The sequence below is a fragment of the Malaclemys terrapin genome, chromosome 4 (genome assembly GCF_027887155.1).
Source record: "Malaclemys terrapin pileata isolate rMalTer1 chromosome 4, rMalTer1.hap1, whole genome shotgun sequence".
Taxonomy (NCBI): domain Eukaryota; kingdom Metazoa; phylum Chordata; order Testudines; family Emydidae; genus Malaclemys; species Malaclemys terrapin.
In genome coordinates, this window is record NC_071508.1 from 112,819,666 (window position 1) to 112,845,933 (window position 26,268).

Below are 26,268 nucleotides of genomic sequence, written 5' to 3' on the forward strand. Positions count from 1 at the left end.
TTTCAAGGAGGGTGTTTATACCATAACTCCATATTGGGGTAGGCCTGTGCTAACCTTCTGGAATGTGTTTACATGAATACCCAGCACCTAGTGCTTCTTAGGAGTGCCTGTGATTTAGCAACACTAGCAATACTATTGCCAAGCTCACGTATCAGACAGTGAACTTGTAAGCATCTGCTTTGACACAGGGCCTGACTTTGGTTCAGGCCTTAGGTCTTGCACCAGGCCCAGTGCTCCAGGCTCTCTCTCTCTCTCTACTACAGTGGTTAGCAGGATTCTAGGCAGCCAATCATGGGCAATGCTTGTACTGTGCTCATGGACAGCAGGTATAATAGGCATGGAGAGGCTAAGCCTCCCCTGGCACAGCCATCGCCTCCCCTGCCACCAGCCATCTGGACCGTGGTGGCCCTGCCTCTTCCCCTCCATGCTGGGAGTGGGCTTCTGCCGGAAGTTTTTGCTTACTTATTATGCGCCATGCAGGCTCCCGGGCGGCTGAGGAGGTGGTATCTGCTACTCAACTTCCCAAGTCCCTTGGACTCCCCAGGAAGATTACCAATGAACCTGGGAAGCTGAGTAGCAGATATTGCCTCCTCAGCCACCTGAGAACTAGCATGGCGCATATAAAAGTTCAGCTTTCTCTGCCCGCCACTGACTGGCTGCTCCTCTTTAGCACTCCACTCCCCTCTCTGGAGGTCCCAGCCACCGCTCACCAAGTGTGTCCCTCCTCTCCTTCCCCACCTCCCCACTTGCCTACCCCTCTGCTTGAGTGGGGAGACAGGGGAAGGAGAGGAAGGAAACACGTGGTGAGCAGTGGCGGGGGCTGAGTGGGAAGGAGGGAGGAAGGAGAGGTGGGACACACGTGGTGAGCAGTGGGAGGGGGACTGAGCGGAAAGGAGGGAGAAGGAGAAGAAGGAAACACGTGGTGAGCAGTGGCGGGGGCTGAGCGGGAAGGAGGGAGGAAGGAGAGGTGGGACACACGTGGTGAGCAGTGGGAGGGGGACTGAGCGGAAAGGAGGGAGAAGGAGAAGAAGGAAACACGTGGTGAGCAGTGGTGGGGGCTGAGCGGGAAGGAGGGAGGAAGGAGAGGTGGGACACACGTGGTGAGCAGTGGGAGGGGGACTGAGCGGAAAGGAGGGAGAAGGAGAGGAAGGAAACACACGGTGAGCGGTAGCGGGAGGGCTGAGCAGGGAGGAGAGGTGGGACACACATGGTGAGGGGAGGGGGGGCTGAACAGGAAGGAGGGGGGAAGGAGAGGTGGGACTCGTGGTGAGTGGTGGGGGGGCTGAACAGGAAGGAGGGGGGAAGGAGAGATGGTTATAGTTACAGAGAATCCACCATTTACACTAGTTTAAACCTGCAAGTGACCCATGCCCATGCTGCAGAGGAAGGCAAAAAGAACGCAGGGTCTCAGCCAATCTGACCTGGGAGAAAATTCCTTCCTGACCTCAGATATGGTGAACAGTTAGACCCTGAGCATGTTGGCAAGGCCCACCAGGAAGATACCTGGGAAATAATTCTCTGTAGTAACTCAGAGCCCTCCACATCTAGTGTCCTGTCTCCAGTGGTTGGGGATTTGGGGACAGAAAGTCCTGTCCATTTGCTGGATAAGCCTATTTATGCAAAGTCCTTCCTTTGTCTGTTGGCCTCTGGAGAATTCAGTTTGAACCAGTATAGACAAGCCTCTTCAGCACAGGTGTTGGGGGTACTGCAGCACCCCCTGGGATGAAGTGGTTTCCATCATATACAGGGTTTACAGTTTGGTTCAGTGGCTCTCAGCACCCCTATATACAAATTGTTCCAGCACCCCTGCTCTTCAAGAGGTATTACCATTCTGGAGGTGTTACAACTTGAATGAATTTGCCTAGTCACCCCATACCATTCTTAGTTCCTGGAGAGGCTGTGGTCCTCCGTGGAATTATATACAATCCCTGGTCCACAATGATACATAAACTTAATATAATAAGATGACCCACAGATATAGCAGGAAATTGGTATATCTGTCACAATGATTTCTTTCCTTCTTCTAGTGGCATCTCTGGAGATACCAAAGTAACCTTCTTATTTCCCCCAGCTTTACATGGCTACCTTTGAGACCCCACATTGCCTCCCAGAGACTGGGCAAGATTACTCAGAAGAATGGTTCATCATACAGGGAGATGGTCTAGTGATCTGAACAAGAGTACAACCCCAGCAACCCAGTACTAATAATAGCTCAGATATTGGCCTAGCTGCTAGGATTTAAGGGTCCCAGTTGGACTCCCAGATCTTTGCCACTGAGATTTGAGATGGTAAAACAGATTCCATGCCATCAACGTGCACGGCTCTGCATGGACCAAGGGGAACCTTAGTCTTGCCCGGGCAAGGAGCTGACAATCATAGAATATCAGGGTTGGAAGGGACCTCAGGAGATCATCTAGTCCAACCCCCTGCTCAAAGCAGGACAATCTAATCAAACAAACCAATTCAAGCAAAGAATGCACTTTGGGGAGCTGAAGGAGGAAGCAGGTTGGTGCAGAGGGTCTTTTACATTGATACAAACACCACTTGGCGTTAATCAAAAATGGGACATTTGAAACAAGTGTTGTAGAGAGGAGATGCACTGGGGCAGGGATGGAGTTGGTGACATCAAGGCGCACTTTGCAGGCACTCTGATGATAGTAGTGGGTGTGAGGGTAGGGCAGAGCAACAAGCATGGGTCAGTCAGAGCCAGTTCACGGGAGCTTGATGAGCCCGTATTTCATGTTGCAAACTTCTTATTGCTGTTATCGCAACTCTTGTAATATTTGGTATTTTCTTAAAGTCCCGCTGTAGGCAAGTGAATGTGAGAATCCCAGATCTCATCTGGCGGGGAGGGGGAGGGGGGGGAGGGCAATAGCTAACCCTCATGGTGGCAAAGAAAAGCCTGATAATGTGATCCAAGTGCACTGTAAAGGCTCAGAAGGTGAATAAAAAGAACCAAATTTAAAAATCATGAATTGGCGGGGGAGGATTAAAGTCAATCTTATGACTTTGGGGACCTGACTCAGGATCTCTGAACACTTTACTCCTGAGGACATTCTGCACCAAAAAAATATAAATTCTGCACACAATATTTTAAAATTCTGCAAATTTTATTCGTCAAATAAACGTGGAGGCATTGGGGAGCACAGGTCACTGGCTGCACAGAGGTAGAAGATCACTCTGCAGCTCCCCCCCCCATGACATGGACTCAGCACTGAGGCTGCACCCAACCCTGACACAGAGCAAGGACCGAGCCCGCCTCAGAAACACCCCAGTGCCTTGTCCCTCCATGCCAGGTGCACCACGTGTGGGCAGGCAGGCTCAGTCCAGCAGGATCCTAGTGTGGAGGGGCTTAGGGTGAGGGGATCCAGGTGTGGGTTGGGAGGTTCTGGGTGGGGCAATCCGGGTGGCTCGTTGGGGTGGTCCAGGTGCAGAGTAAATGGGGCTCGGTGGGGGGCTCTGGGTGTGTGTGGAGGGTGAGGCTTGACAGGAGGGTCTAGGTATGAGGGGGTCTGGATACACAGTGATCCATACAGTGATTCCCTCCCCCTGCAGCTGAGGAGCAATGGGTGGGGAGTTCGCAGAGCTTCATGCAGCCTGGGGAGAAATCTGGGGGTGGGTCTGACCTGCCCCCAGAAGCCATGCAGAGCACAAGGAAGTCCTGTCCTCCCCAGCCCAGCCGGGACTAGCAGCTGAGCCCAGCACAGGGTAGGAGCCACCAGCTGGGTCTTCCCTAGTCCCACCCCCTGCCCCACAGTGATTTACCTCTCTGCCGGCTGCCCTGGGCACCCGAAACATACTGCTGGGGAGGGTCGCATGACTGCTCTTGTGGCTACCCTTTGCTTCCCTGTCAGAAAGCCATTTTTCTGCAAGGAAGCAAAGATATCTGCAGGGGCCATGAATTCTGCGCATGCACAGTGGTGCAGAATTCCACCAGGAGTAACACTTGGGGTGGACAATACTGAGTACTTTTCCCTGGGGGCTGCCATGTTGTGGGGCAGAATGAGCTCTCATTTTTCAAAAAATTAAATTCTCCAGCCCTTATGATTGCAAAGGAAACCTTCAAAATGTGAAATGAATGTAAACCAATGCAGTGATCACTGCCCAAATCTGAAGGCAGCCTGAAGCAACAGTTCTGAGAGAGGTGTGATATGCCATGTTATTGCAATTGGTGTCAACACTGAAGCCTAATGACAGCTATATATATGTTAACAGTCTTAACTATTCCCTGGTTGATCAAAGCACACAGGAAAGAAGCAGGGCTCCCATATTATGAAAATCTGCACAATGTACTATGAATGGCATTTCATTTTGATGTCATGAGTATATAGAGCTTGCGTTGTCAGCAAAGGTTGGGAAAGTATCATCACTTTTCCCCCACCTCCATCTGACCCCTGCTAACAAGAGATAACAGAATTGTAAGCAAGAGCTATGTTGGGAGAACCTTGCAGAGGAGAGCAAGAAGTCACTGTCAGAGGAGTTCCTTGCTGCCACGGCACTGGAGGTGCTGTCAGCACACGGAGGATCTGCAGGGGAGTTTAAAATCAAAAAACAAAAATGTATTGCTTGTTCAAATCTTTAGTGAGCCTTCAAGCACCTCAAACCACCAAGGGAACCATCAAAGAGGTCAGGTGCACTCTGCAGGCTTCCACGGCCTTTGCGCCTACTGTGATGTCACCCAAACCCCTTGGCTTCATTTCTATTGTCTTAGAGCTCAGTCCTGCTGTAAAATCCTCTCCGGTTTCTGCAATGTATCAACCGGGGTAGGGCAGAAGTTCTGGGAGAGAACAGATCCATCCCAGACACCAGTTTATACCATAGTTAGGCAAGGGGAATTTCCAGTCAGTCTCACTGACCCCCATGGACATTGTGCTCAGCAGGGATGCTTTTGTCTGAAGCACAAAAGCACTCTAATAGTAATCCATTCCTTTAGACTAATAATCATCTTTTCAGCCCCTTCAACCCAAGCATCTCAAATTGCTTTATAAACACTAACAACCCCTTTTGTGAAGATTCATACATGTTTACCAGAAGGGGAAACTGAGGCACAAAAGTGACCTGCTCACAGTCACACAATAAAGACTACAGAAGAACCTCAGTAAATCCTGACTTCCAGTCCTGTGCTCAGATCACCAAACCATCCTTTCTCCCCATCGAGGGTCTGGATCTGATTCCACTTTGCCCATTATGCTGTGACACTTTTAGTCTTCATCTTTGTTGCGGAAATTTTCAAGTAATTTAAACAATCCCCCTCCAGACTATTTCTCATTTCAAATTCAACGTCTGCAGGTCCTCATGAATAATGCTTGCAGTTCTGACACTTCTCCAGGCTCTCAGCTCACCTTAGTGCCTGATTCCTGGGCTAGGTTCACCCCCTTTCTTCCCCCCAGTTCCCCGGTCTCTCTGTTATAGCTGAGCACTATAACAGCTGCCCTCCCTTTCCCCCACATCCTCAGGTGGCAAGAAAGCATATGAAATGTTCCTACGACTCATCCCTGCTCCCCCCTCAGGCACGGCTCAGTAGCAAGGCCAATCACAAATCCAGTTGCATAACAAGAAGGCAAAGAGATGTAGCGGGGAATAATCTTGCACGTAAATGATAAGGGCAACAGCTGCAGTGTTCTTTGCCTGCCATCATGCCTGTGGGGAGACACAGGGCAGCAATGATGACATTGAAGAGTTGAGCCACAGCAGGAGATTAAAATCAGAGCAAAAAAGAAAAAAAAGTGTCCATAGACTCTCTTTTGCTGCTAAATATCCAGGGATTCTTCTCACAGGGCTCTGATGAGAAGAGAAATTTATATAAACAGCTGAGAACGATCCAAGGATGACAGCACATGACCCAGCCAGAGAATTCAAAGGGGACTGCGTGTACAGCTGTTAGTATCTTCAGGCACTAGGAAGGCAGCTGTCTGACCAGTTCAGCATTATCTCTAGACTCCAGACACACAACAAGCCTTAGCTACATCATTATTCACCTCATGCCTTAGTCCTATGCTCTATCACAGTTAGAATCAATGATCTCTGCCCCTGCTATCAGAGCATAGCCTTTGAGAAAGTAACTACAACCACGGCTTTTTAAGCCTCCCTACCTCGAATCAGAAGCAATCCCAACTCCCAGGGATTCTAGCTGCTTCCATCAGGGCTCAATTTGGCACTTAATTTCTTTCATCACCCACTGGCCCAACCGAATTATTTCTCATTCAGAAAAAAGCTTGGAGGAAAATTTTCTTTTCTCATGCACTTCCCAAAGGAGCTTCCTCAGTAGTTTCCCTTCTATCTTTTACCCATTTCAGAAGCACTGATACGACCTTTCTTTGAAATGCTCATAGATCATCCCTTTTCTAATCCAAGTTCTGTCTCTATCCTCATCCTTTCTTCTTATTGCTGCCAAAGCATCTCCCTCAATCACCCAACGTACTTCAATTGCATTTCAGGAGACTGGCTTTGCTCCACCTATCAAACAGATCTTATGTGACTGATAGCATCCATTCCTCTACTGTAGAGCTATGTCAATATGGCAACCCCTTTGCTTCAGTGCTAGGTTATTTGTTTTCTGAATTCAACCTTGAGTATTACTTCTAGGTACAGGATTTCCCCTTCACTGTTCGAGTACTTTTTCACTTTGCCTGGTTCAGCCACCTCAGTTCCTGGTTCCAACAAGAACTATATGCTGCTACTTCATGGGAAGAGACGTCCCCAAACTCCAGAAACAAAAGACAGAAGAGTTAAAAACATATTTCTGCTTTTGGAAAGAAGCAGGATGATGCACTCTTATCACATGAGTATGAAGTACAGTCCATTAGTAACTAAGAAAAATGTTAAACAGCATCTGCTAGGGATAAATATTTCTAATTTAGCAGAACCAGATAACTTGCACCTAAGAGTCCTAGAAGAATTGGCTGAGGAGATCTCTGTTCATCTTACATTAATTTTTAATAAATCTTGGCATACTGGGGAAATTCCAGAGGATTGGAAGAGTGTCAATGTGCTAATATTCAAAAAGAGCAAACAGAATGACCTGGGTAGTTATAGGCTGGTTAGCCTGATATCAGTCCTGCACAAAACAATGGAATAGTTGATATGAGATCAAATTAAGAATTAAAAGTATGAGAATATAATTAATGCCAGCCAACATGGTTTATGGAAAATAGTGTGATAGATATGGCAATTTCCTGAACAAATCTTACTGAATTACTTTAAGTATTTTAGGAATTTATTGTTTTAAATATATATATATAATTGTGGCATTGTAAATAACTTCTTTAAGGGAGAAAAGGACTAAAGTAAATCCTGGGAAGTGTTACGAGCTTCAACAGAGTCTTTTAAAACAAGATTGAACTTTTAGTTAAGTGGATTTTCTAAGAAATACTTGGAAGGAGAGGAATTCAAATTACCCACCTCCAGACGCATCCTTTTGAAGCTATGCCTCGAGGAGATCAAACACCAAAACTGGATAAAAGAGTAACTCAGATTCATGGCTGTGCTTGTTCTGAGCCAAGGTAGCTATGAACTTGTAGCTACAAGAAAAAAAAAAACCTTTGAGAGATTTGAAGGTCTGTTCACCTGCCAGAGCCCTTGTTGGAGTTTGGGTGACCTCTGGTAAGCTTGTTGGCATGTGTGTAGGTTCTTCTATTGTTTTGAATATTTTCTCTGTAGTGCTTTCATCTTAAGAATAAATGTGCTTGCTTAGAAAGTGCTGTGTGGTAACTGAACTGTGGCGATTATGCGGTTTATAGTCCGAAGAGAAAAGTAAAACAGGCCTGCTGAGACAGTTGGATTTGCTGGGGAATTTCATAGTATAGGCAGGTAACTGTGTAGTCAGATCAGGAGAGAGAGAGCGATGCATGGGATGAGACTCAAAGAGCTTGGCTTGTTTAGCCTAACCAAAAGAAGGCTGAGGGGAGATATGATTGCTCTCTATAAATACATCAGAGGGATAAATACCTGGGAGGGAAAGGAGTTATTTAAGTTAAGCGTCAATGTGGACACAAGAACAAATGGATATAAACTGGCAAGTTTAGCCTTGAAATTAGAAGAAGGTTTCTAACCATCCCAGGAAAGAAGTTCTGGAATAGCCTTCCAAGGGGAGCAGTGGGGGGCAAAAAACCTAAGTGGCTTCAAGGCTGAGCTTGATAAATTTATGGAGGGGATGGTACGATGAGACTGCCTACAATGGCATTTAGCCTATCTGCGACTGCTAGCAGCAAATATCTCCAACTGTTGGAGATGGGACATTAGCTGGGGAGGGCTCTGAGTTACTACAGAGAATTCTTTCCCATGTGTCTGTCTGGTGAGTCTTGCCCACATGCTCAGGGTCTAACTGATCGCCATACTTGGGGTCAGGAAGGAATTTTCCTCTGGGTCAGATTGGCAGAGACCCTGGGGGTTTTCGTCTTCCTCTGCAGCATGGGGCATGGATCACTTGCAGGTTTAAACTAGTGTAAATGGTGAATTCTCTGTAACTTGAAGTCTTTAAATCAGGGGTGGGCAAACTTTTTGACCCGAAGGCCACATCTGCATAGATGCCGACTCCGTGGGTGCTCCAGGGCTGGAGCACCCATGGGGAAAAATTGGTGGGTGCTTAGCACCCACCAGAGCTCCCCACCCCAGCTCACCTCTGCCTCCTCCCCTGGGCGCGTGTGCCCACTTTTTCCCCCTGGCTCCCAGCACTTGCACCACAAAACAGCTGATTCACACGGCAACCGCTGGGAGAGAGGGGAATGTGGTGCACTCGGGAAGAGGTGGGCCGGGGCGGGGATTTGGGGAAAGGGTCCAATAGGAGCAGGGAGGGGGCAGCATTGGGGCGGGGACTTTGGGGAAGGGGTTGGAATGGGGGTGGGGCAGGGGCAGGGCAAGGGTGGAGTTGGGGCGGTGCCAGGGGGCGTGAGCTCCCTGGCACTGGGGAAAGTTGGCGCCTATGCACGTCTGGGTGGGGAAATTGCATGCAGGGCCATGAATGTAGAGCTGGGGCATGGGGTTGGGGTGCGGGAAGGAGTGCAGAGTGTGGGAGGGGGTGCGGTGTACAGAAGGGGGCTCAGGGCTGGGGCACAGGAGGTGTACAAGGGGGCTCAGGGCAGGGGATTGGGGTGGAGGCAGGTGACTCAGGGCAGGGGGTATGAGGTGCAGGAGGGGTTTGGCAGGGGGCTCAGGGTGGGGGGTGCAGGAGGGGTTCGGGGTGTGGGCTCCGGCCCAGTGCCGCTTAGCTGGAGTGGCTCCAGGGTGGCAGCGGCACACAGTGGGGCTAAGACAGGCTCCCTGCCTGCCCTTGCGCCGCTCCCGGAAGCAGTCGGCAGCACGTCCCTATGGCCCCGGGGGGGGGGGGGGGGGGGCAGAAGGCTCTGTGCACTGCCCTCGCCTGCAGGTACCTTCCCCGAAGCTCCCATTGTCCGCGGTTCCCCGTTCCCAGCCAATGGGAACTGCGGGGGGGGGGGGGCGGTGCCTGCAGGTGAGGGCAGCGCACAGAGCCCTCTGTCCACTCCTCCCCTCAGGGGCTGCAGGGACGTGGTGCCGGCTGCTTCCAGGAGCAGCGTGGGGCCCGCAGCACCAAGGGGTGGCAATCTGCATGCCGGATCCAAAGCCCTGACGGGCCGGATCCAACGCGTGGGCCGTAGTTTGCCCACCCCTGCTTTAAACCATGATTTGAGGACTTAAGCAATTTAGCCAGAGGTTAGGGGTCTATTACAGGAGTGGGCGGGTGAGGATCTGTGTCATGCAATGTGCAGGAAGTCAAGTCTAGATGGTCCCTTCTGACCTTAAAATCTATGTCTCCGCCCAAGAGAGGTGACAGTTGGGGAGCCAGAAGCCTAAGAGAGGATGCGCTTGATGGACTACAAGGGGGAAAATACAGGTTCAGTTGCCCTGAACTGTGATGTATAGGTCTTGTCAAACAAATCTGATTTCATTTTTTTGATATGATCACAAATTTGGTTGATCAAGATAACTTCAGACTTATAATAGACTGTAATAGACTTATAATTTTGTAAGGCTTTTGATTTAGTATGAGACTATATTCTGATGAAAAAATTATCACTACATAAAATTAAATGGATTAAGAACTAGCAGATTTTGTTAAGTAAGTGTCAATGGGCAGGGAGGTTGTAATGGGGTTCTAGGCCTGATGAAATTCAATATTTTTTATCAATGATCTGTGAGTAAATATAAAATCAGTGCTGATAAACGTTGTGGATGACATCAAAATTGATGGAGTGGTAAATAATGAGGGGGACAGGGCAGTCATATAGTGATCTGGATATCTTGGTAGACTGGGCCCACTGAAACAAACTGTGTTTGAATACAGCCAAATGTAAAGTCACACATCTAGGAATAAAGAATGCAGGGTGTACCTACAGAATGGGGGAGGGGGGGGAGGGAGGGGAGATGTATCCTGGATAGCAGTGACTCTGCAAAGGACTTAGGGATGATGGTAGACAGACAACTGTTGCTATTGCTGTGGCAAAAAGGGCAATGTGATCCTTGGATGTATAAACAAGGGAGTTGTCAGCAATCCCTTGGAGATCAAGGATGATTGTCTTCCCACAAAATGGGAATAGTGGGTGTAGGAGCAGGGAGGTGATTTTATTTTTGAATATGGTTGTAAAGAGATTGGGGCCTCTCTCTAGTGCCCTCTTCTGGCTGGACCTTGGCTTGGCCTTGCTGAGCCAGCGCCCTCCCTGGGGGAATTCTGCCTGGAACCTTCCCCCAGAGTCCAGGAAAGATAGTTTCCAGCAGGGTCAGTTGTTGTGGTTTTCTTTTTTATTTCAAAGTCTCCTCAGCAAACAAGATCAAAACTTCCCGTTTGTCTCTCACCCCCCATAAATTCCTGGTTTACCTCAAAGCCTTTTGATAATAGGACTTCCCACAGTCTCTCTTCTGTCCATTTTTGTTTCTGCGAGTAGTTCCTCCCAGAGTAGCTCCATCTTCTGGCAGGTATTGCAGCTCCCCGTCTCCACGTCCTGCTCCTCCTTTTATGAGAATCAGCCAGTTAAGAGATGCCGGTCTTCTCCCAGGTGCAGTGGGCAGGGCTAATCAGCCAGCCAGCTGCTGACCTCTGACCTCAAATGGTATTTCTTACCTTCACCATGGCATTGGTGACACCAATACTGGAATACCGCATACAGTTCTGGTGTCCATATTTTTTTAAAGGATGTTGAAAAATTGGAGAGGGTGCAAAAAACGAGCCACACATCTACAAAATGATTTGAGGGCTGGACAAAATGTCTTACAGTGAGAAACATCTATTTAGCTTATCAAAAAGAAGACAGAGGTGACTTGATGACAGTGCATATGTACCTTTCACGGGGAGGAAATACTAGATACTACAGAGCTCTTTAATCTAGCAGGGAAAAGCATAACAGGAACCAAGGGCTAGAAGCTAAAGCCAGGCAAATTCAAATTGGAAATAAGGCACACATTTTCAATAGTGAGGTTGATTAACGATGGAACAAACTACCCAGGGAAGTGGTGGATTTTCTATCTCTTGAGGTCTTCAGATCAAGATGTCATTCTTGATTATATGCTTTAGCCAAACACAAGTTACTGGGTTGAATACAGGGATAACTGGCTGAAATGTAATGGCCTGTGCTATACAGGAGATCAGACTAGATGATCTAATGGTGCCTTCTGGCCTTAAAAATGTATGAATCCACCACTTCTATCTCCCACCTCTCCTCACTCCCCAAACTGTGGCCATCATCTCTGTCCTCCACTCAAATTTCGTATACCTACTTACTGTCAAAACAGCAGCTGTTTGACTTGTCCAACTATTTTTTGCCTCCCACATTTCACAAGCCTGTAAATCTCTCTCTTGCCCCTCCCCATACTGCCGTCAGTCACCCTCTGAAGGAAATCCTCAAACGTTATTATTCTTAGTATTACTGGAGTCCATTGTGCTAAGTACTATAGAGATGCCTTCTCTTTCTCTCATTCTCACAACTCTAATTCCCCAAATCTTCCCAACTTCAGCCATTTATCTCATTTGTAACCAGGAAACACATCAGCCACTTCCAACGGCTAAAGCCTTTGCTCCTCTCTTAAGCTTTGGAATCCCTTAATAAATCTCTTTCCTAGTCTTCGATATTATACCATATATAAAAGGAATACAGTGAATACGATCCTCACATTCAGTTTAGGAATAAGAATGATTAAACTATTCTTTATCTGGCACACCCAATTCCTAAAGCTCAGTCATTTGAATACACAGTCTGAAAGAAAAATTAGATCAGGCTGGATATTTCAATATGAAACCATTAAGAATTTCCCTTTTCATTACACTCAAACTTTGCCAGACATCGTTATTGCTATAATGGATCAGATCAGGCCAGTATCGGATCCTTCAAAGAAAGATGTAAGAACATCGCAGTAGGCAGATGTGGGATAATCCACACACCATATTACGTCTAGGTCTAATCTCTAGTAGTTAGCCATTGGCTTAAACCCTGATAGTCTGAGAGTTTGGTGCTCATGAAAATAAGAATTCAGCATAGACCCAGGGCTAGAAAAGGCTGTTTGACTTGTACAACTATTTGGACCAGGGGCTAGGCTAGGCAAACTTCTTCCACACAGATCTGCCATTGCACTTCAGACCTGCCAGGTAACACAGAACAGCTACAGCAAGCCCTTCATGTCTGGAAGACCTTTTGTATTCTACTTTTAAACATTTTACATGCTGAGCTACATCGATCTATCTGCACACACACACTTTATATATGTTAGTTATATATGATAAAGAAGAGGGAAACGTAAAAAGAAAACTCTGTTACTCAGCAAAAAGTTCCCCAACTCTTTCTGGGGGTTGGCTACTCGTATACACAAAAACTAACAGTTCCTGATCTTAGTAAATTCCAGAGAGATATGCAGTTTTTCCTTCAGCTATACTACTGCTGTTTTGTTCTATCCTGTCAGTTGGAAGTCCACTCTACCTGGTAACTACTCTCTTTGTAAAATAAGCTCTCCTTCAAGCTCTCCTTCTCTTACACGTGTTTCTTCCGCTTACCCCACAATTCCTAGTTGTGGTCTATTGCACACCCTCAACTAGAGCCTCAAGTTTGGTTTTAATACAACATTTGATACACTAAATCACTGAATCAACCAACTCCCACTCAATTAAGGAATTGGGTTAACAGAAAAGGTGAAACATCTCTCTTCTAGCAGTCACATGATAGATTTACCTTTAGGTGCCATAGGAACACTAACATTTTGATACATCTGTCTTTCCCATACCATTTATTATCTTGTTACTCCATGCTGTCCTCTTTATTATGAGCTTTCTTCAAGTAAGATGATGCAGCTTGGACACCTCTCTAAATGTGCAGTAACTTGCACTTTATGAAGTTCTAGCACAACATTCATGGACGTCTGTAATGTACTACTGATATAAGCTTTTAAATCTTTTTACTGCTATGACATGTGAGGCAGGCATTATGCTGCTATTCCAGTCTTGGAGGCTCCAGTCCTGATCTACACCATCTCCTGTTACTGCAGTCCAGAAGTTGTAAGGTCCACCAGGTCTCAAACTCAGGCCCACAGAGCTGCCAGACCGCAGACTCCTCCATGCTGCCACCAAGCAGCAGATATAACCAGCCTGCACTCCACAACCCATGACCCGCTGTGGACAACCATGGACAGTCCTGCCTCAAAGGGTCTGACAGGCAGCAGCCTCATGGCTCTGGATTATATAAACCCAAGCGGCATTCCAGGAAGCCTCCAGGCAACAGCACGGATCTCCAGGAGCTGCTATGACCATTTCTGCTCTTTGCTTTTGAACTCCTGGCTTTGACCTCGCCTCAGTTTGATTCTTACTTACCTCATCACCCAAACCCTGAAGCATGACTTGGACTCCAATCATCGGTATCGACCCTGACCTGGAACTTGACTACGAAATCCTCCACTTCGCTCTGCCTCAGGTTTGACCCTATTCTGACTCTTTGCCCTGACTGCCCATATCAGCATCCTGACATGGGCCTGTCCCATTGCACGGGCCTGTATTTATAATGAATTTTGTATTGTTTTTTATAATGTGGACCAATACCCACTAGGAACAAGGTTTAATCATTGGGCATATCTGACTCCTTGACATACCTGAGCTTTGCCCAGCCGAGACTCATAGGTAACCAATGAGGAGTCTGAAGGCTACACCAAATTGGCATGGCATAAAGCATATTATACACATTACAACTGGTCTCATCTTTTATATGAAGGTATGGTCTGTGAAGACTACCAGTGTTAGCAAGCAATGCTTCATCTTCATCCAAATGGCTCTTCTTCGTTTCCATGGGCACCGTACTTACACATATTCACCGTTTAGATTGAGGTGAAGAAACGCCTGCTGGGACTTGTAGTCCTTCTGTATTAAAATTGAGGGTGGCCATAGGTTGCACTGCAGAACACCTGGGCACCACTGAAACTGGTCTAGCTCTTATTCTGTGACAGAGCTGTGGCATTTAAACTTCATGCCACAGCTTTACATCTGTGTAAAGGGGGGGGGGGAATAAAAATACAGAAGTGAAAAGAACAAGACATTTGAAAGAAGAGTTATTTATTACAAAACTAAAGTCCAAATTCTACCTCTGATTTTCTGTGAATTCCTTTACAAAATGATTTTTAGTTCAAGGGAGCTCTCTCCCATCCATTTAATACACTGCATTTAGTATACCACGCTGCTCTGCAATTGAAGAGAATTAGGAGCCTGCAGTCAAATACTACATGTATAGAGACATACACAAAAACAACCAAAATACATTAATATTAGCAGCATTAGTAAGGTTCATAATGCAGAAGGTTGGGTCACAAAAGAAGCCCATCATCACTTTATCTCCAAACTTCTGTTCAGTTTTGGGTAAATTTTCCAGGATAGAGCCTAGATCACTCCCTTAATATGACAGGGTAAACCTGCCTGCCTAACTTTTAGGAGTCTACATAAATAAAATAGCAATAGCGGCTTCAGCACTAATATCCCCCCTTAGCTCCCTCCAAAATAGTATGTGCAACAGTCAGTAGCCCTTGACCCTCAAACACAGAGTATGAAGTGTATTTCAGAAATAAAGTAACACAGGAACAGCCATACGACTTGTCTTACTGCCATGGAGACAGATCCAGTTCGGTCCTGGTTTCTTCCTTTTCAAGGCTGTTTAAAGGGGCTGGGCATGCTGTGGAGATAGATAATGATGCTATCTTTCCCCGCTCAAGGAGAAAGGGCCTTATGATGCTCTAACATTCCTCAGCTCCCTCCCCACCATGACATACACCTGACCAGTAAGGAGGGGTCATTTGCTCTGAAGGGGGAAGTCCCATCCAGATGCCGATACAGGGCCACCATGGAAGGATGCTCAGGGTCCAGTAGGAACATAAGAGTAGAAAAGAAGGGGTATTCTAGCAGTGCATAGCACATAGCTCATGTACACAGTGCTGGTTATTGCATCCAGAGAAACAGTCACATGGACATGACCCTTGGAAGGGAAGCCACCAGGTCTGCCAACATTTGAGAGCTATGAATAGGAGCATTTTGGAAGAAAATACAGGCACACCTTTCATCTCCAATGAAACACACTGGATGAGACTCCCAGAGGCACAAACAAGAGGGAAGGTTGGCAGGAGTCCCACCCTTTGAACTCTCTCTGCTGATGCCGTTAAAGAAGTCAGTTATTATAGCTTTCTACTACAAGGCCTTTGCCATGCATGCATTTGACGGGAATTCTGTTCCTTCAGGACACGGCAGCTCAGCTCAACTCTGGTCCAGGCTCTTCTGGAAACTGGATGCACATCCAAAGGGCTCAGTGATTAGTGGACCAGCCTAGAAAGGAGTACAGGACTTTCGGGAGGGGTGAGGGGGAGAGAAGGGAGGGCAGAAGGGGATATAAAAAGCTGGATCATATTAATTTGTTCTGACATGTCGGTAAAACAAACCCATTCAATTAAGACTTCAAAAGAAATTCTCTGCAGATCAGACTGATGCTGGTTTTCCTGCTAGCGGGTCTGGGGATAGGTGGATCACATAGTGATGATGAGCTGCAGACGTGTTTATTTGTGAGTATTCCATGGCTGCCCAAGCAAAGGCACTTTCAGGACCACAGCTGTCCCACAGACACGAGCTCCTAGCCCTGTGGAATTAATTCAGTCATTGCTGCTGGAATGGGCATGCGTGCCCTTGCAGTGATTGCTGATAGAACCTCCATTCAGGTGAATGCAATGCCTAAAATAAGCTGGATATGCTGAACTCAAGCCCTTTTTTGTATCCTCCAAAGACTGGAGAAGTGAAAACACAGTATTACAGTATAAATCTGAGGAAAGAGCAGGAATGGGAATTTTGAAGCCTGCAGATGTTTACATTTTGGGCTTCACAGATTGAGTTTGATGACATCCCCAACAATAATGGATGACTGCCTGGGAAACCTCATAGGGAGCAGCTGCTCCAGACAGCAGCATCTTCTGGCCTGTGAAAGCACCACTAGCTGTTTCCACATGACTGGGGAAGGGGACAAATGAGTTGTCCTCAAGATGAACCAGCTCTCATTCCACAGCCAGGAATGCTAGACTGAATTGAACTAGTGTTTATCAAGACCTAGAACCCAAGCAGAAAGTCTACAGATGATCTTGTGGAGACCTCTGACCAAACAGAGGCAATGCAGAGCAACAGCTCCCTCCTCGAGAAGGCAAGGGTCAGTTTCACTGCACCCACTGCTTCAAATCTGCACAGCTCTGGAAGTGTGTCCAAGCTTAAATGCTGCTGCAGTGCCAGTAAAGGCAGCACAAATTAATAGATTTGGTAGGGCTCACAAACACAAAGACACTGTTGTTCTGTTCTCAGTGATGGCCCAGTGAATTTTTCAAGAAATAGATATTTAGGGTCAGATCCTCAGCTGGGGTGAGACAGCATAGCTCTGCTGAAGACAAGGGAACAACATCAATTTGCACCAGCTGAGGACTTGGCTCTTAGAATTCAGAGGATGAACCGCCAGGCTGTACCCATTTTAAAAAGCTGGTTATTAATGTCTGAGTGCAGTCCTTTTAACACCCTAACTCAAGCGTCTGGTCACAGGCTGTTCATTATTGTGGGATAACTAGATTTATTTTTTTTGTATGTGTCCCCTCATGTGGACAGTTGGATGCACAGGGGCCAAGAAGTGGGTTAGCTCTTGTGCCAGTCAAACTTCCAGTGTGAGGCATCCAAACTCCCAGCACCAAAGACAAGCAGCCTCTTGTTTGTACTGAGACTGAAGTTGACCTGGGCACAAAAAGCTGGAAGGGAGATTGAGTTAGGTGGTGTTTTCATCTAGCCAACTCAAGCTCCCCCAAAATCCGAAGTAGACCTATTAGTGCAGCAGAGGAGACAGGAACAATGACCAAGGAGAGGCCCAGCTTTCTCATGTTTCTCCTGAAGTTCTTACTGCTCCACCTCCTCATCAATAGAGGTTTCTAAATCAACATTTTGACTTAGCTAAAAGGTCCTATGATGGCAAAGATGTGTGAACCACCTTTGGGACCATCCTACATAGGTACCTACTGATTTCTTACTTCTCAGTAGCAAGGGACTGGTTTGCTGCCGTTCAAGTTTATATCACTGCTGGGTCCCCAGTGCCTGAGGGTATCCTCTATCTCAATCCACCCTTTACATGAGCCCCTGGCACTTCCTGCCATTGGCAGTGTGACTTCTACAGGAAAAATCTACTCTTGTGACATCACAACATTAAGCTGATGTTCTTACTGGCAGTATAAGATACCCAATAACATTATTAAAAATGAGGCAGTGTAATATCTGCCAGTCATATTGCCACCTGTTTATAATCCGTTGCTGTTTTTCCACATGTCAAACTAAGCAGGATTTGGTGATGTTTTCAACCCTCTCCCTCATCCTCCTTTCCTACATATCATCTCTGAGCAGCCTTGGCTAACCCAGAGGGGAGCACTTCCCACCACAGTAAATAGAAAGAGATCATCAAACCCAGCAGTTAATTACAGTAATGACCCCCCACCATGGACTGTCAGCAGGGGATTAACTCAAAACCTTTAGCATCAAAAGCAAAAGGCCTATACCACTTGAGCTGGTACCAGTAGTAGGCTCCTATCTTGTATGTGGACTGGCCTCTAGAGGCGGATATGACATACTGAGCCAGCATGTTACAATAGCAAGCAGCTGCCTAACTGAACATTCCTACATTTCCTCTATTAAAGTGACAGCAGGTCTGAACTAAGCCTCAGCCCAGCATACAGCACAGCCATCCAGCCTGGTCTGGGGATGTTAGCACAATCTCCATGCCAACAGCCTTTCGTGTTACAGATAACGCATTGGAATCCATGGAGAGTGGAGAGGGAGTATAGCAGAACTCATCTTTAAAACTCAGACACACTCACCTGTTACTGATACTCACCCAATACATATTCAGGAGCAGGGTTGAGAGGCAAAGCAGGGAATCTGAAATGAAGGGCTTGATCGTCTTGATACATATGCAAAATTGCCTTGCAAACCTTGCTCCCTCAAAGGACACACACAGCTGGGACTCAAGGCAATTTGTTTTGGATGCTACAGGACAGTAGTAGTGAACTGAAGGGAAAGAAAGGACCTTAGGGGAAAGAAGTGGAACAAAAGGAACATTTGGGGGAAGGAAGAAAGGAATAGATACCTCATTAAAAACTTCCCCACACCTGTTTGAGGACCAGGTCCCTTCCCTCCCACCCTCACTGCCTGGGAAGGGATGGATTCAGCATCAGAGAGCTCTCTTCACCAGACAAGCAAAGAGTTTTTGTTCTGGTTTCTCTCTCTCCCTCCACCCCCACCCTTCTCATTTGCCTGGCAGTTTATCATAACAACAAGAAGTGCAGTTTCCCATTAGAAGAAACCTGCCTTCAGCAGAGGAATATTAATGGTTAAATACCCCAGATCTAGCAGCAGGCTTTGCAGATTCCAGTGACTGCTAAGTCTCAGCTTCCTCACACAACGCAGAGTTACTGGCAGTAGAACTGCTGGTATCAAAGGATGAATGACAGCTGTCAGAAAGGGTTCCCTATCTGTGCATCCCCAAAGAGGCTGGCCCTTACATCAAAGAACCCAAGACAAGCAATAAAAGAAACTTGCTGCTCTCACTGTAATTATCTTTGGGGCGTCTTAGCATCTTGTGGCAGAATTGCAAGACTGATGAACTGGAACTGTCTGGCTCTGAGCTGTCATGAGGTTTGCCAGGTAGCTACACAGTGATTATTATAAGTGGTTACAGGTGGCCTGAAAGCAAGGGGATATGCAAGGATAAACAATCCTTCTGTTTGCAAAGGGCCTGGGAGACAGGCAAGGCACGATGGCTTATGGAGGGTTCAGGCCACAGAGACTTTCAGTTCGGCCAGGTACTAGAAACACAGCATCAGATCAGTGAAATGCAAATGGCTAGGACAGGGCGGTTCCCAGACATTCTCCAAAATATATATAAAACACCACTAATAAAAGTTATTAAATATGAAAAGATCCTTAATGTCTCAGGACACTGTGTTTTCTACAGTCAGTTCTTTCCTGCAATCAAGTGATTTTCATATGAACAGAGACAAAGACAGACGTGTGCAACCTCACCCTCCAACAGATATAAACACATACTCCTCCAAATCACACCAGTGTGGCTGCTAGACAGGCCAAAGCAAGGCCAAAGTATGACTGTACAAATTCTAAGACACATTGCTCGGAGGACCCAGGTCTTCTTTCTGAGCAGTATCTGGCCTCGGAAATAGAATCTACTGGACCTATGGCTGGAGTCTTACTCAGAGGGTCTTTCTTGTGGTCATCCTCTGCCAAGGCTCAGACTGTGCAAACCAGTGATGAGACAATGGGCTACTATGGGGAGCAGATTCTCCAGAGTTCTCCAGAGTGGTGCTTCACAGCAATTTGACTCAAAGTGCCCAAGAGTCAGCTTGACACTTGATAGTTCTTGTGTTTCTTATTCCCTTGTTCCAGGCTGCCTCCTGCCGGCTCTAGAACTCCCATGATTCCAGCCACCTGAGCCCTGCCATTGGGCTGTTGGGATCTGAAGCCATAGGTCCCACCATCCCATAGGACAGAGGATGGAAGAGGTAGAAGCTGTGGAGAAGATCAAAACACCAGTCAAATTCTGATTAACTGCATATTTGGGCTGCTTTAGATTCCATTTGGGGCTCTCTCCCTCCCGCTCAACAACATTAATACAGCCAGGTACATGGCCTTACCATGGGTGGGGTGGGATTGGGAAGCCTATAAACATGTTTAATCAATACATTTTTAAAGTATAGCATAGACTGATGGTCTGGCACCATGAGGGATGGGGATCAGAGTCTGTATCTGCTAAGCTGTGGGGAAGAAGGGAGCCAGTCTAGCTGACCAGCATTTGTACCCACTGAGCTCCGGGGTTAAACAAAGAGACTCCCTGTAATGAAAAGGTTTCTGCAAAGTCATTACCAGGAAATGGACAAAAGCTGTCAAAGCTGAATCTGGTTCATATGAAGGGTTCAGGGCTGAGTTTGTTGCTATCCGAGAGTTTAGCAGAGTAAAAAAAGGGGAAAGGAGTTGGGAGAGTGAAAAGTTAAAAACAACATGTGTCAAGGAGCCAACACTTCCACTGAGACAACAGATGTTGTTTTACATGCAGGAGCAGCTCAGCTTCTAGCTCTGTCACCTGTACACGATGAGCAACATCAGTGCCAGCGTCCCATATGTATACACCCTCCTCCCCATGGAGCAGGACAGGCGCCCAGCACAGAACTTCAGCAACGTGTCCCATGTAATTCCTAGGAGAAGAAAATAAAATTCATAACTAGAGGCACCATGTCGGAAGCCAGGAGAGAGATGCAGGCTATATTTGCTACACTCAGTCACAAACAAATGCTGATAAAACTCTATATGAACAAAGGACCAATTCTGTTTTTAAAGTCTGATCTCTTATCAACCCTTAGCACAAGAAGTGAAGCTTTCTATCACTAGAAATTTGGTTTTCCCAACATTCCCACTGGAATAAAATACTTTAGATTAGTCCTGACTGCTAGAGGTATCAGACCACAAAATTACATAATTCCAGTTACTATCTTGCTTCTTCTGTCTCCTCCATTTCAAGTGCAGCATGATTTTAGTAGCTGAAGGCTCATGTACTACCAGGGTCAGAGATTAATGCTTTATACCATTTGAGAACAGGGCCTTCCAGTTTACAGAGTCATAAAACTTTATTTCTTAGTGGTCTGAAGACAGTGACTGCTAAAAATCATGTTGGAATTGAAATGGATTATTTTAATATATCGTTTGTATTACAGTAGTATATAGAGGTCCCAACTGAGATCAAGGCCCCATTACAAAGCACTATACAAAAACATAGTAAGAGACGGTCCCTATCCTGAAGAACTCTAAACAGACAAGATACAGAACAGAAAGGGAGCTAACAGAGTCAAGGAGAGGTGAAATGACTCACCCAAGTCACATAGCAAGAAAGTGGCAAAGCAGGGAAAAGAAGCCAGGTCTCCTAAATCCCAGTCCAATGCCCTATCAACTAGCGCCGCAGCCTCTCTGAGGTCAAATCAAGATGGTAATCCAAATGACAATTGTATAGGGTTCGCTGTCTTAGGCCTTGGCTACACTTACCAGCTAGTTCGACGGCTGGAAATCGAAGTTCTGGGTTCGACTTATCGCGTCTAGTCTGGACGCGATAAGTCGAACCCGGAAGTGCTTGCCGTCGACTGCGGTACTCCAGCTCGGCGAGAGGAGTACCGCGGAGTCGACGGGGGAGCCTGCCTGCCGCGTGTGGACCAAGGTAAGTTCGAACTAAGGTACTTCGACTTCAGCTACGTTATTCACGTAGCTGAAGTTGCGTACCTTAGTTCGAATTAGGGGGGGTAGTGTAGACCAAGCCTTAAGCAGCTAGGGCTAAAAACACTTTTGAACCAGTACACACTTCCAAGCACTAGCCCTGAACCAGAGAGCCGAAAGAAAAAAGAAATCCATTTCTTAGTTATGTCACTTTAAAAATACCCCTTCCAACTCAGCTCGCCTCCTACTCCCCTCTACCTTCAAGGTCTCTGCTTTGCAGTATTTACCTGTCAACATGCTAGAGAAAAGCATGGCAGGAAAGTAATGATGAAAGTAGAGGACTCTGCCCATCATGAAGAAAGGGAGGTAATGGAGGAGCCAGCCCAGCATGATCTTCCCTCCACTATGTAGTAAGACTTCAGAGAGCTCTGAAACACAAACACACACTTCAGTAGATGAAACTTCACAACGCTGGTTCAAACCTCGACACCAAGGAGGCAGAGTGTGAACACCAGTAAGATTGGCAGGAACAGGCTTAGCAGGTCTACGTTCCAAGTGTTGGGAGGAGGGATAGCTCAGTGGTTTGAGCACTGGGTTTAGCAGGGTTGTGAATTCAATCCTTGAGGGGGCCATTTAGGGATCTGGGGCAAAAATCTGTCTGAGTCAGTTGGGGATTGGTCCTGATTTGAGCAGGGGGATGGACTAGATGACCTCCTGAGGTCCCTTCCAACCCTGATATTCTATGATCTAATCAAACCCCGCACTCCTCCCCATATTAAACCAGCCTTGGGTGAAACTCAGGGAGATCATCACTGAAATTGAAAGAAAAAAAAAAAAAAAAAAGAATGATCTGCTGCTGATAAAGCACCCCCACCTCTGGAATGTTCCTAACAAGAGTTATAACCACCATGGTTGTAAAGCAGAGACACCCAGGCATTGGAAAGTTTTAGGTACAGAGAGAGACTCAACAAATGGTATAAGATAAGTTCTGACACACAAATTTATGCTGACCACCTGCACAAACAGAAAAGGTCACAAATACGTTACAATTTGGACATGAAAGATTAAATGTAAAAAACTTGGACAGGAAGAAGGACACATAGGGACCAGTGTGTAATTGGTTAAAATTTTTGTTATGTGAGGGTGTGGGATAATGTGACAGGCTTATTAAATTTGAAGGAGATAGATAGTTTTATCTATATAATGTAAATGAAAATCAATACTCTTTGGGAATCAACTCTGTACTGCAGTACAACAAGAAGCTGCAAGACATCAAACCCTCTGCATGACTGTGACATGCAGAGGCATCGCTGGCAACCCCCAGACGAGTGGATCATGACTGGCCATCAGATGAAATTTGTCTATATATTGGGAGTGGTGAGCATAATAGATTTATTTAGTATATGTATTCTCTGGGTCTTGCTAATAAATAGATGTTTAGAGCACAGTTGGGTAAGGCTCTTTCGCTGGGAAAAGATCCTGCAGACCCGTAGAGTCCTTGGCCCTATGAATAAAGGCAGGTACTTAAACTGACCAGGTTTCTCCCTGAGCCGCATGGGTAAGAGTAGGTGCCTTATGCCCTGAACCTTTGGAAGGGAAAGGGTGGGAGTGCCTAAATTAACTGGGTGATGCCTTGAGCTCTCAGTAGGGTATAGGCAGGGTGCCCCAGATTGTGCAGGTAACACAAGGTTACCCACAATATCCCACCTGCATTATTCATGCAGAAAATGTATTGCACAGAAATACCTACCAATAGCGTCTTCCTCAATGAATAGATACTGGAAAAGCCATACAAGATGGACCTGCAGAAGACCTGGTCACAGACCTGGCTGGTCTTGCTAACATGGGGTCCTGTAAGGACTAATCCTGCAGTGGCACAGGACAATGGACTAGATGAGGCTTAACAGGTCTTTTCAATCTCTGATTTCTAGGATTCTCTCTGGAGTAGCTTGACAGCCATCCCTGATCCTCACTGTCAGCCCATTCCCTGGAAAGGAATGTGGTCTAGTATTTAGAACCAGGGGAACAGGAGCAGAAGACCAGGATCCTATTTCCAGCTCAGTCAATAACTCACTATAGGTGTGTCTACACTGCGATAAAAAACGTGAAGTACCGAGTCTCCAAGCCCAGGCCAGCTGACTTGGGCTTTCAGGACTCAGGCTGTAGGGCTAAAAATTGCAGTGTAGACATTTGGGCTCAGGCTGGATCTTGGGCTCTGAGACCCTCCTCACTCAGAGTGTCAGAACCTGGGCTCCAGGAGGTTTACATTGCAATTTTATAACCCCTGAGCTGATCTATGCCTGCCACGGGTCTTTTATCACCATGTAGATGTAACCTCAGTGACCTTAGCTAAAAATCACTTCACCTTTCTGTACCTCATTTCCTACCCAATTATCTGTAAAATAGGTGAAACACTGATCTATGTCAGAGGGATATTGTGAGACTGGATTCCTTAGGGTTTGTGAAGTGCTTTGTAACCTGTGGATGGAAGAGGCTAAGGAAGGAGAAAGGGCTGTTAATATCCTCCTCCTAGTACCCTCTCTCTGTCAGCTCCCTAATGGGCACTAGCTAGCATTTCTCCTTTCAAGACAGATGTGTAATATTAATACAGGACATATCACACAGTCACGAACCAGAGAGGGATCCAATAGACCATCCCCCTTTGAGCAAATGTAGGATTTCTCCCTACAGGATTTTTACTAGAGCACTGTCCAGTCCAGTTTTATATGAGTTGAGGAATGGGGCTTCCTGCATTTTTCCTGGAAAGACTGTTCCATAGTTTTGTATATCTCAGTGTCAGGATGATTTTCTGGATATTTTACCTAAATTTACCTGGTTTTTAATTTCATCCCACTCTTCTTAGTTACAACCCCTTGGACTTATATGAACAATTCTTAAAAACGGACTTTAAATCAAGGCTGATGTCTTTCTAAAATATATGCTTTAATTCAATTTAAATTTGTTGGGCTAGATGAGATATCCAAGTGAAATCTGTACCCTGTGTTATGCAGGTCAGAAAAGATTTTCATAATGGTCCTTTACAGCCTGAAAATACTGTTAATTCCTCTCCCTTTCCTTGGCATTTACATCCTTCCAGGTATAAGATTTAGCATTTCTATAGCACTATACATTTTAAATACTTGTACTCATTGCTGTCATGTTCCTCTTGAACACATTTTGTTCAATTTCTGAGTGGTCTGATGTTCCAGAGCAGAGAGAGAATCTGCTTTCCTGCAGCAGAAAAGCAGGATGATAAACTGTCACAACAGTGAAGCCTACAAATGCAATAGGGTAGGAGAGCTGGACTTACCTTTGAATTCAGCTGTCAGCTGAACTCCCCTCTTCATGGCCACAATAGCACAAGTTGCCATTAGGAGGTACAATCCAATAGTGACCAGATTCAGCCACCAGACCACCTGTGTGGGAAAGAGGAAAGGAGGAGATAGAAGTAGCAGAGTGTGCATAAGACATGATGGAAAGCTAAATGAAACCACAGAAGAGAAGGGGAAGAAAGCAGCTAGAGAAGAGAAAGGCAGGGAGCCACTGTCTCTGGGAAAGCCAGGAGAAAACTAAATATTTGCTAAAGGCAGAAGTCACTTGTTTTGCAAATCCCCCACTTACCGGGTTCCCCAGCAAATAAACTCGATAATCTGTTTCGTTGACTCCAGAGAAACGCAGGCCCTGAGGAGGAACAGGGAAAGGGTATCAGAGGAAATTAAAATAGGTTTGTGCCTAGTGAGCCCACATCAACCTTCAAACTTACTGAGGCTTCCACAGAGAGTGAGCAGTGAGAAAGGTGAGATAAGTTCCTTCTCTTGCCAACAAAAAGGTTATTTCAGCAGCGGCTGAAATGTAGTCATGCATTTTAATAAAGAGATGCAGCCCCACAGCTCTACAGTTTGGATGCCATACTCCTATCAAAAGCACTTGCAATCAGACAGGAAGGTGGATTTGTCAGCATACCTGGTAGTTGATGGGCCAGTGCCAAGGCTTGGATGTGACTTCATTCTCCTTTGGTTTGAGGCCACTGTTTCCCTATAGGAGGTTGAGAAGAAAATTACAGTCAATAGGCGGTTGTGCTGCAAGTCCTGCATGGCAGCTCTCTGTCTAGGAAGAATTTCAGGGGCATAGGAAGAATAACCCTGTTTCTGATATGTTCACAGGTGTGCAGAAGCAAATGCCCTAGGACGGTTAAGCCCTTTCAGGAGCACCTAGATTTGAACGTCAGGCTTTGCTAGTGCTCCTACTACCCCATTACTTTGCAGGAGATTAGCTCCTGGAAATCCTCACAACTATTTCACTTTATTGTAAGTCACATCCCTTTCCTTACTCTGTTCTCTCATTACAGCAGCATGCAGTGATGGCAAAAAATTTCCTGGGGACTGCTTCATGCACCAGTAAGATAGATAGATGCCAGGCTGACCCGCAGATCACAATCAGAGACCAAGTTTAGGTCCCCATTCCATATATATTGCTGTGTATCTGGAAGCCTCTCCCTCTAATTGCACCAATTGTACGACACTGGA

The 26,268-nt window shown here is 46.2% G+C and overlaps 1 protein-coding gene across 6 annotated transcripts in view; it reads right to left on the minus strand.

The window, feature by feature from the left end:
* Window positions 1-14,519: 14,519 nt before the first annotated feature.
* Window positions 14,520-26,268, minus strand: part of POMT2 (protein O-mannosyltransferase 2) — a 46,193-nt gene continuing 34,444 nt past the window's right edge. For all 6 annotated transcript variants that reach the window (XM_054026529.1, XM_054026528.1, XM_054026527.1 and 3 more), the window contains 6 exons: window positions 25,706-25,777; window positions 25,364-25,423; window positions 25,053-25,158; window positions 22,030-22,170; window positions 20,625-20,736; window positions 14,520-20,053 (listed from right to left, as the gene is read on the minus strand). In XM_054026529.1, the coding sequence (XP_053882504.1) occupies window positions 19,948-20,053; window positions 20,625-20,736; window positions 22,030-22,170; window positions 25,053-25,158; window positions 25,364-25,423; window positions 25,706-25,777 (597 nt within the window). In that variant the 3' untranslated portion in view covers window positions 14,520-19,947. The remainder of the gene's footprint in view (window positions 20,054-20,624; window positions 20,737-22,029; window positions 22,171-25,052; window positions 25,159-25,363; window positions 25,424-25,705; window positions 25,778-26,268) is intronic.